This window comes from Felis catus, chromosome B3 (genome assembly GCF_018350175.1).
Source record: "Felis catus isolate Fca126 chromosome B3, F.catus_Fca126_mat1.0, whole genome shotgun sequence".
Lineage (NCBI taxonomy): Eukaryota > Metazoa > Chordata > Mammalia > Carnivora > Felidae > Felis > Felis catus.
The window spans coordinates 28,273,111-28,283,172 of NC_058373.1; the positions used below are offsets into that span (position 1 = coordinate 28,273,111).

The 10,062-nt window shown below is 45.0% G+C and overlaps 1 protein-coding gene across 6 annotated transcripts in view; it reads right to left on the reverse strand.

The window, feature by feature from the left end:
* The window catches only part of CYFIP1 (cytoplasmic FMR1 interacting protein 1), an 84,234-nt gene extending 75,669 nt beyond the window's left edge, over nt 1-8,565 (reverse strand). For all 6 annotated transcript variants that reach the window (XM_019832009.3, XM_019832007.2, XM_019832008.2 and 3 more), the window contains exons 1-8: nt 8,443-8,565; nt 8,278-8,367; nt 6,823-6,900; nt 6,469-6,570; nt 5,406-5,587; nt 2,189-2,285; nt 1,949-2,077; nt 577-681 (exon numbers count right to left, since the gene is read on the reverse strand). In XM_019832009.3, coding sequence (XP_019687568.1) covers nt 577-681; nt 1,949-2,077; nt 2,189-2,285; nt 5,406-5,587; nt 6,469-6,570; nt 6,823-6,900; nt 8,278-8,367; nt 8,443-8,559 — 900 coding nt within the window. In that variant the 5' untranslated portion in view covers nt 8,560-8,565. The remainder of the gene's footprint in view (nt 1-576; nt 682-1,948; nt 2,078-2,188; nt 2,286-5,405; nt 5,588-6,468; nt 6,571-6,822; nt 6,901-8,277; nt 8,368-8,442) is intronic.
* Nucleotides 8,566-10,062: the final 1,497 nt, after the last annotated feature.

The window sequence follows — 10,062 nt, forward strand, 5'->3', positions numbered from 1 at the left end:
ATGCACTTCCTCAAAAAAGTGAGTGTCAAGTGTTGGCAAAGGATGTGGAGCAACAGGAAGGCTCATTCATAGCTGATGGGAATGCAAATCAGCATAGCCATGTGGGAAGTTGTTAGCCTACATCTAACACTGAAAATGTATATGCCTGTGGCCCCCAATCCTAGCCCTGAGCAAACACAAACATGCGCAGATGTGCACTAAATCAAAGGAGCACTGTTCGTACCAGCCAAAACTCATGTCCATCACAGCAGAATGGATAAATAAGTTGAGGTATAATAATAAAATGGGCTGTGATACCACAATGAAAACCTAAGGACTACAGCTTCAGGATCTCACAGAGATGAATCTAATAAGTGAGTGAAAGCAGCTAGATACAAAAGAGTACACCTGGCATGATGCCCTTTATACAAGGTTCAAACCCAGACAAAACTGCTGCCTTTGCAGATGGGAGCCAGTGATTTCCCCCCGCCCCACTGCCCATACCCACGTTTCCAAATATGGGGCACAGAGGTTTAACTCCCAAAATTAAGTGTATACACTTGATAAGAAAGGCTTATCTAAAAAAATGTAACGCACCTTGAAGTACTTATCAATTTTGGATAAGTTTATTCTTTTCTTGGCATCAAGTTTATAGATGTTGCTGACACTCCCATCCATCAAGTATAGACCAAATCCCATGACCTGAAAATCACAAAATGGCACATAAAACTCAGACCTAAAAGTTTAATTACCCATAAAAACTTCTAATGCTACAGTTCATATATTTGAAGTGGGAGTTCATTCTTCTTTCAAAAAACACTTCTAGGGGTACCTGGGTGGCTTAGTCGGTTGGCATCCAACTTTGGCTCAGGTCACGATCTCACGGTTTCATGGGTTTGAGCCCCACGTCGGGCTCTGTGCTGACAGCTCAGAGCCTCGAGCCTGCTTCAGATTCTGTAACTCCCTTTCTCTCTGCCCCTCCCCTGCTCATGCTCTGTCTGTCTGTCTCTCTCTCAAAAATAAATAAACATTAAAAAAAAAGTTCAAAAAGCACTTTTAAAAGCTCCTCATAAATAGCTATCCCTTCATAAGAAGCTCTTCTTTTATCTGTGTCATTTCTTGTGTGTATTTTACTGTTCTCTCCAGGCACAAACACCCACCTCTCATTAAGCCCAATGAAATACTAAGTATGTATTTCCATAAGTATCCATGGCCAGGGACTCCCACCCCAGATGGCACAAACAGAATATTTCCACTGTCATAAAGTGCTCCACTTGAGAGGGCACCAACTCGCCCATGCTCTCCTGTGGGGAAGAGATCTTGGGGCTGGGCCCACTCTTATAGGGAAGGGTTTGTGCTGACAGGACACTCAGCACAGTGTTCTTCAGGGCCATCCTTCCCAAAGGTGGAAAGCAGAGCAAATGCAATGGCAGAACTGACTTCTCCTCATCCCAGTAAGAAATGTCACTGAAAACACTCCCCAATTTAAAACTGAGTAATAAAGAAAAGTATGGTAAAAGGCCATGCTCTTGACCAAGAAAAGTCTACTACAATCATGGAGACACAGTAGTGTTAATTCTTAGGAATCACATCCTTAACAAGTAGAATCTGATGATAACTTTGCTACAAGAAGCTAATGCTGACAGAAGCCCTTGACCAGGACTCCTCAGTCATGAGCACGTTCTCCAGGGGTAGGCATGTCATATACCTGACAATGGGATCAAGCCTGGGACACATTCAAAGGAATGTGTCTGGAGAGCCTATAGTGCAGGCTGTGAGCAGGGTGGAGGGTGCTGTGTACACAAACACACGTACGTGTACACACACACACACACACACACACACACACACGGCAAGCGTGAGAATAAGAAAAGGTTGGCAAGAGCATCACAGTCAAAGCACAGCCTCTTCTTGAGAGCAAGGCTGTCTCTCTGCACAGTTATGTGCGCAGCCATGCCCATACACGTACTTTGAGAAGCATGTGTTTCTCACTGGGTGTCAGGTACATCCTATTCTCGTAGTAATCCACACACAGATTCACAATATCAGCGAGGAGCTCTTCGTAGCCAGAAATCACTTCAAGCTGCTGCTGTAAAGACTGAAACACAAAGTGGGAAATCCATGCCATTGACTGCTCCTAGCTCCCTGGCCCTCAGACCCCAGCAGTGCATGCCATCAGCCAAAGTGGGGAGGGTGGGGGAAGCCTTACTTGGGTGATCTTATTGTGGTTGGCCAAGAACATGGACAGATTCTGTGATTCCTGGATGGACTGTGGGTCCGCCATTTTACGTAAAAACTGAGCAGCCCTTTGAAAGCAAAAAAAAAAAAAAAAAAGTCATATAACCAACGGACTTAATGATTAAAAAAAAAAAAAGCACAGAAAATCAAGATTACTTTATCTGGCTGCAGTTATCTGTGATAATGTAGGTCTTAGAAGCGAGTTATAATTTCAGCGTCCTCAAACTTCTCTACCCTGGACTCCAGGTCACTCTTCTGCCAACCTGGACAGCTCACGACCTCACTGTCCAACAGCTAATGGACTTCTTCAGAGACATGGCAGCACCAACCACAGGCCTTCTTGGGGATTTCCTGCACACTGGCCTCTCCCTTGGGCTACCTGTTCCTAAGTCTGAGAAAGACTGCCTCCCCCTCTGTGACTCCCAGAGTATGGTAATGAAGATGGCCGGCACTGTCCATGTTCTCCACCAAGAATCCTCTAGGCCACCATGTCTCCCACAAGTCAGGGACCACACACAGTTCTGGTGCCAAAGGTCAGAGACAGAATCCTGGTTCCACCACCAAAACACTGCTCAATCTTGGATTGACCTCCTGAACTCTCCTGAACCTCACTTATAACATCTATAACAAACAACTGTCCACCTGACCTACCCACAGAGAAAATGTGAGGAGAGAGGAAACAGCATACACAGAATTACCTGTACACTTAGGTCCAATAAGACTGGAAGGCACACACTGAGTCTCTGAGTCTTGCAAAGCAGCATAAAGCAGCGAATGTGAGCATTCTGCACATCTAGGGCTGTCCCCCAAAAAGTTTAGCGTAAACTGGCCACCTAAGGACATGTCTGTGCAACCTAAAAACTTTGGGGTTTTACTGAAAAAAATTCCCATGGTAAAGGCTAATAACCTATCCCAACAGTCATTTCCTCCATACCTCCTTAGGAATAAATCCTGAATTTCCATGTTACAGCAATGTGCTTCATCTTCACATGACCAATGGTTGAGCAATGAGATATAATGAAAAGCACTGCAAAGTACTTGGAAGTATATGGATAATAAACAGTATGATCCCTTCTATTCTACTGTCTCCCTGTTGACTGGAATGCAGACATGATAGCTGGAGCTCAAGCAACAATCTTGGACCGTGAGACAACACATGAAGATGGCAGAGCAGCAGGACAGCAGGAGCCCTGGTATGAGCACTGTGGAATCCCCTCATCAGTTGCAGATCACCTACTTTGGGACTTTTCAGATGAGAGAGAAATGAGAGATAATCTGCAATCTTGTTTAAGCCTCTATTATTTCTCTGGGTTTTAAAAAATTATATAGTTAGGGACACCTGGGTGGCTCAGTTGGTTGAGCGTCTGACTTCGGTTCAGGTCATGATCTTGCACTCTGTGAGTTCGAGCCCCGCGTCGGGCTCTGTGCTGACTGCTCAGAGCCTGGAGCCTGTTTCCGATTCTGTGTCTCCCTCTCTCTCTCTGCCCCTCCCCCGCTCATGCTCTGTCTCTCTCTCTCTCTCTCTGTCAAAAATAAACATTAAAAACTAAAAAATAAATTATATAGTTAAACCTAATATGAACCCTGATATGATAGCACTTTTTTGGAGCACCTGGGTGGCTTAGTCGATTAAGAGTTCGACTCTTGATTTTGGCTCAGGTCATGATTTCACAGTTCATGAGACTGAGTCCCCAATCGGGCTATGTGCTGAGAGATGCCCCCTCTCCCGCACACACCCAGGCACATGCTGTCTCACTCTCTCAAAATAAATAAACTTAAAATCAAAGATGCTGTTTTCTATTTTCCTCAAGCCTCACCATATAGGTTATCCTGGCATTTATACTCAGAAACATTTGTACTGTTAGCTATTTCCAGGTGCAAATAAAAAGTGTGAGTGTAAGTGTGTGAGGGCTGGGGAGAAATGGGGGTTACTATCTGGGAAGATGATAAGGGATCCCAAACAGAGGTCAAAGGAAGAAGCCAATGGCAGCTGGGGGGTGCCCCAGGCCCACTCTGTGCTCAGGAGAGCTTGGGTGGCTCCTAGAGGGGGTGCGGACTGCCTGCAAGCACATCAAACAAGGTCAACTCCAGACTTTCCTATTCAAGCAAGGTTAACAGGTCAACTCCAAGGATTCTCTAGTTCTGGAGATCCAGGCTTCTGTATAGAGCTAATTCTAGGTGATGAATGCCTACACTTAACTTCACATGGACCAAGCTTAAAACCCTAGATGATCCAGCTTAACTCCTACTGCTGCCTCAATCTTAGATCTGTTTAGCACTATATCCCATGTTGATTTTATTTTAAAGACCCGACAACGGTTGTGTGATTTCAGATACAACACAACTAAAGCCTATTCCAATGCAAAGTAAAATCTCATCAAATTTAATTTCACAGCAAAGATTCTTTGTCTAGCAGAAGAAACAGTAGTCAGCATCTCATTCCAGCCAACCATGCCTTCAACAGTACCAAGCACAGACTTTCTAAAGAAAGTTTATTAGAAGACAGCTCGCTTTGCTCTAAACAACCACCCTTCTTCCTCTTCCTGCCATCAACTGCTCCCTCACAGTATTCCATGGCACACCCACCTTTTCCAATTCTCTTCTCCAGAAGTTCTCCACATTCTCCCTGGAGGAGAGCTGGTTTTGGGGACCTGGAAGCTCAGTGTGACCCCAAGACAGTCCACAGGCCAGCTCTGCCCACTGCTGTGATGGTGTGTACCTTCCCAAAATGTACAACCAGGAAGTGAGGTGCTGTTCATCAAGATGCTTATGGAGCCAAAAGCCTTACAGTGACCCTAACCCTCTGTAACAGGGATTGATCTTGTGCACATCTTCCTTCTCACATGTGCTGAGCACCCAGAGGTCCTCAACAAACATTTGAGGATGACCAGGGTGTCCATATTCCGCTCTAGCTTCATAAAACCACAATGTACACATACTCTATGAGAAGACATCTCACTCAATACATCGCCACACACATAATCCGCCAGCTACCCCTGCATCTTATACGTAGGAGTGTGTATTCAAATAGTCCTGAGCCTGCCAAACAACCACTACCAAACAGTTGTGGTTATTTCAGCACATATGGGATGTGCACCTACTAGGTGCAGAGCATGTGGCTAATCAAGAACCACTCTGCCTGCCTGAGCACTCTCTGCAAGGTCCTAGGGCACAAGGTCAAAGCTCACCTCTTATATGCCGAGTGGTCATTCTTCACACTGCACTTCATGTTCTTTAACTCATCCAGCACAGCAAACATGTTGATGAACTTTCCCAGCGTGATCAAATAGGCTTCAGAAACAAAATCCTTCCTTCTCTCCGCGTGGCACAGGCGCCTCACCTCCCCACAGAAACGCTCAATGGCATTTCTCTGAAAAGAGGAAGGGAGGGCAAAAAAACTGCTGTCACTGATGGGCCAACTCCATGCCCACCTGCAAGCACAGTCACTGTTACTCTTTGATGAAATACCCACCCAAGTGAATGGACATTTACAGCTCAGGTAATGAGACTTGTTTCTATAAAGTAATTTCCACATGCCTTTGCTCTGTGATAATCACCATTAATTTTCCACTTTACCAACTATCCCTAAAATAAAAGAATTTTGTTGATTATTCAAGCAAAGTTACTGAGGAAATGCTCCAATAGAAGGTCTACAAACAGATGTTTTCACTTTCAGAGGTGAAGATGGGGGCAGGGAAATTTTTCCTCTTAATAACCTTTAAGATAAAACAAAAATTCATCTCCTAATAAGTTCTATCTTCTCCTTTTGCTGAAGGAATCTATAATAAAAACCTTCATACAATTCCAAAGTATATCCTTAAAAAGCCAGCAAGTCCCCTCCCTGTGGCTACTCCACCCAACCAATGGGCCAAAGGAGCCAAGGCAGGCCAAGGACCACTAAGTGGACAGTCAGCAGAGGCTGAGAGAAAAACATCTGAAAAACAAGATGAATCAAAAGTACAAACTGGCAGAAAGACAAACATATTTGGAACTGACAGAAAGCAGTCTTCATGAAGGAAATATTCATTCACTCTTAAAGAAATAAGAGAAGTGAAACACAAAAGACGTATTTATTCTGGAAGGGCCAATAAAGCTGTAGACTGACAAAGGTCTGGTGCCCTTTTGTCTCAGAGGCCATGATGACTGCTTTAATTCACATACACTTTGTTTAGTAAGTCATGGTGATGGGTGAGAGTGGGCCAGATTCCTACTCCTCTGCATTAAACCCCTAGGATTATTTCACCGTTTTACCTGGAAGTACATAAAATTCATCAGTTTTGTAACTTCAGGCTCAAGGACCTCTACGGTTTTCTCATAAATTTCCACTCTATTAGGCTGCTCGTTACATTTCACCTAGGAATAAACAAGTATGATATAGAGGCTTCAAATTAGCTAGATAGGAGAGCAGGCAGTCCCAGCAGGCTGTGGGGTAGGGTGCAGGAGGGGGAAAGTACTGGTGGGATAGAGGCAGGGCTGGTGGCATGGGGGTGTGGTCTGGCTGAGATGAGGGAACCATAAGGGTAGGAGTGAGGTCTGTGGTAGGGGCGTGGCCAGCAGGGATGGAATCACAGGAATGACAGCGTGGCCTGGCTGGGATGGCTTCACCTGTGGGATGGCCCGAGAGCAGCTCCTCCAGGTGTATAGCATGACCGCGTACTCTTGGCCCTCCTCCAGCATTTCATTCTGCAAGGGTACAAAGGGCAAATCAAAGACAAGTAGGAAAATGATCATAAAAAAGGAAATGCCATGTTGCTAAAACCCAGATACTTCATAGTATCCTCTCACTTTGAGAATAGACAAGTACGAGGACCTGCACGCCACAAGATAGCTGCTAAGAGGCTGGTGACGTTCAGTGTAGTAGTGTGGCCACAATGACCGCCCAAACACTCTCACGGCTTCTGTTGGCTGGAGAGGAGCCAGCACAGCCCAAGGCACCTGCCACAGCCACTATTCCTCAGCTCCATTCAACCCTAAACAACCTGCTGCCAGTGCAGACCTGAAGTAGCACAGATGCGCACAGGGTCTTCAAGGCTCTTAAGACTGAGGCAGCTCTGCCATCCCCAGTGCAGGGGAGGAAAAGCTGTATTTCTGCAACACTTAAAATCCAGAGAGAGTATCCATGCAAAGAGGACTGCCATCATTTTTAAACTGCTTTAGTGTCTACTCCTTTCACATTGTTTCCTTTGATAAAAATGGTAAGAAGTTCAGAGATGTTCTAAAAACATCAACTACAATTTCATCATATTCTTAAGATGCTTTAAAATGTTTACAACCTTGAATCCAGTAACTTCACTTCTACAAATCTACCAATGGGAATAATGATGGATTTGGAAGGATATTCATCACTGCATTTTCTATTACAAAGAAAAAAAGGGAAACTAAGTAAACATGCAAAAGTAATTCAACTGTGGACATTTACAAAATGAACTATACAGTTATGAAAAATCACCTTATCTGGCACATTTTAAAGACAAGTGAAAAGTTCATGAAATCATTAAAATACATAATAACACTGCAATTCATTCATGCAATCGAAGTCATATCTTAGTGTATAACTGTGTTCGTGAATACAAGCGTAAATAAAAAGGAGAGAGGGGTGCCTGGGTGGCTCGGTTAAGCATCTGACTCTTGATTTCGGTTCAGGTAGTGATCTCACGGTTCACGAGTTCGAGCCCCACACTGGGCTCTGCACTGTCAGCGCAGAGCCTGGTTGGGATTCTCTCTCTCTCTGCCCCTTCCCCAACTGTGCACTCTCTTTCTCAAAATCAATAAATAAACATTAAAAAAATAATAAAAATATAAAGAGGAGAGAGAATGGTACTCCCTCAAAATGCTGACAAAGGTTTTCTCTGGGCTATATATGCTAAATTTTCAGAAAGAATATGTATTATGTTTATAATAAGAAACACAAAGGTCTTTTTAAAAACATAAGGCATTTTCATCCACTTTCTTCTTTTTTTCCTTACCACAGATCATATCAGGATAATACCAAAAAGGTGTACATTTGTCAGTACAGGTACTATTCCCCCAAGGAAAACAAAGACAAACAGAAGGAATTACCATGCTAGAATGGACAGTTGCTTGTTCAATGTATCTTGCAATCCCAGTGACAAATGCATTTCTGTCTTCAAAATTAGTGTTGAAATTTGGCTGAAAGGAAGAGAAAAACCATCACGTGGAGGTCAGTGTTGCAGACAATGCACCCCACTTCCACTCGGCACACACCTGGTAGAGCAGTGAGGATGGTGGGGGCTCAATGCAGGGCTGCTGGTCAGGCAAAGGCAGCTCTTCCAGGAGATCCACATTGGACAGTGCATCCTCCAGTGTCACCTGGGCTGCCATCCTGGCCTAGAACAAAACACAGAGCCACCTGTACTGTGAGGAAGGGTAGTAATACTCTGACAACCATTCCAAGGTGTGGCAATCAGACCCCCTTCCCCTGACCCCTCACTTGAGGGAACTGGGGGTGGATGAGGTGTCAGGACCAATCCCCCAGAGTCTGGTGTCTCTTCTAGGGCTTGCTGGCAATGGAGGCATGATGTAGCCTCTTCTAGCTTCCAGGAGTGTCATAGAGCAGGGCACATGCTTCCTGTCACCCTTTCCACCTTAAGGCCATCATCTCTAGAGGGCTCCCAGAGGGGCTCCTACAGGGCCAGAGTAGGGAATATCATCTTCAACACCATGTCTGCCCTCAAGAAAGCCAGCACATCCTCTAAGGGGGCAACAGTGCTTCCCAGCATGCAGACCTTCCCAGGTGGGTCCTCTAAGCAACGTTACACACTAAGGATGAAAATGGAAAAGGCCAGAGCCCTTTCTCCATGGTCAGCCTGTAGAGGCTAAGCTGAGGGCCAAGGGCCAACATGAAACAGGGAGGTGTTAGCAAAGGACTGAGAGCATAAACTCGAAGGCTAGTACAGAGAAGGCTAGTACAGAGAAATGAAGGTGGGTGTCATCTAACACATCTGTGCCAGCTCCAGGAGAGGAGACCGCACACTCCAGCCTGCTTCCAGCTGAATGCTGGTCTGAACCTGGATAGGCCACAGGGAGTATAAGCAGTTGCAACCCTAGATGTGACACACCAAGCAGCTCTGATCCCAGATAGGACATGTGGGGCAGCTCTGACCCCAGATGGGACACATGAGGCAGCTTACATGTATTGTGAGAAGGAAACAGCAGCAGACAAGCTGGATGAGAACACTCAATGGAAGAAGCTCCTCCCAACACTAGGCCCCAGAGAAAGTGTGGGTATAGAAGTACATGGTAGGGCAAGTTACCAAACCCCCAAGCTGCTGGCTTAAGAACCAAAAAAGGAACCCAAAGGTACTGGACAGCCCCAGGGACAATGTGAAGAGGAAGAATCTCAGAAGAGCAAGCCCATAAAGTTGCTCATGAACTTTGAGCCCATGCCCAAGAGACAAATGCATGGATCTGATCCTCTCACACCCCAATCCCTGAGACCACAGAAAACTCCCAGATGGCCAGAGGCAGCACTCATAGGACAGATCCAAATGGCACCGCAGGGGCTCTGAGAACAGAACTGACACTGAATCACACGCCAGAGAAAGCAGGTCAAAACCACACCCTAAATTGAACCAGGTTGTTTGACTCTAAAATAAAAAGTCAGCATTTGCCTAGGACTTAAGACCCAGAGTCTCATTTCATAATATACAAAACGTCCAGTTGCAGTCCAAACGACTCAGCACACAAAGAACCAGAATGTCTTAATTCTTATAGGAAAAGATGACTAACATACCAACAATGAAATAATACAGATACTACAATCATGCATCAGAGTTTAAAGCAACTACTAAAAAAATGCTCTAACAATGACAACACTTCCAAACT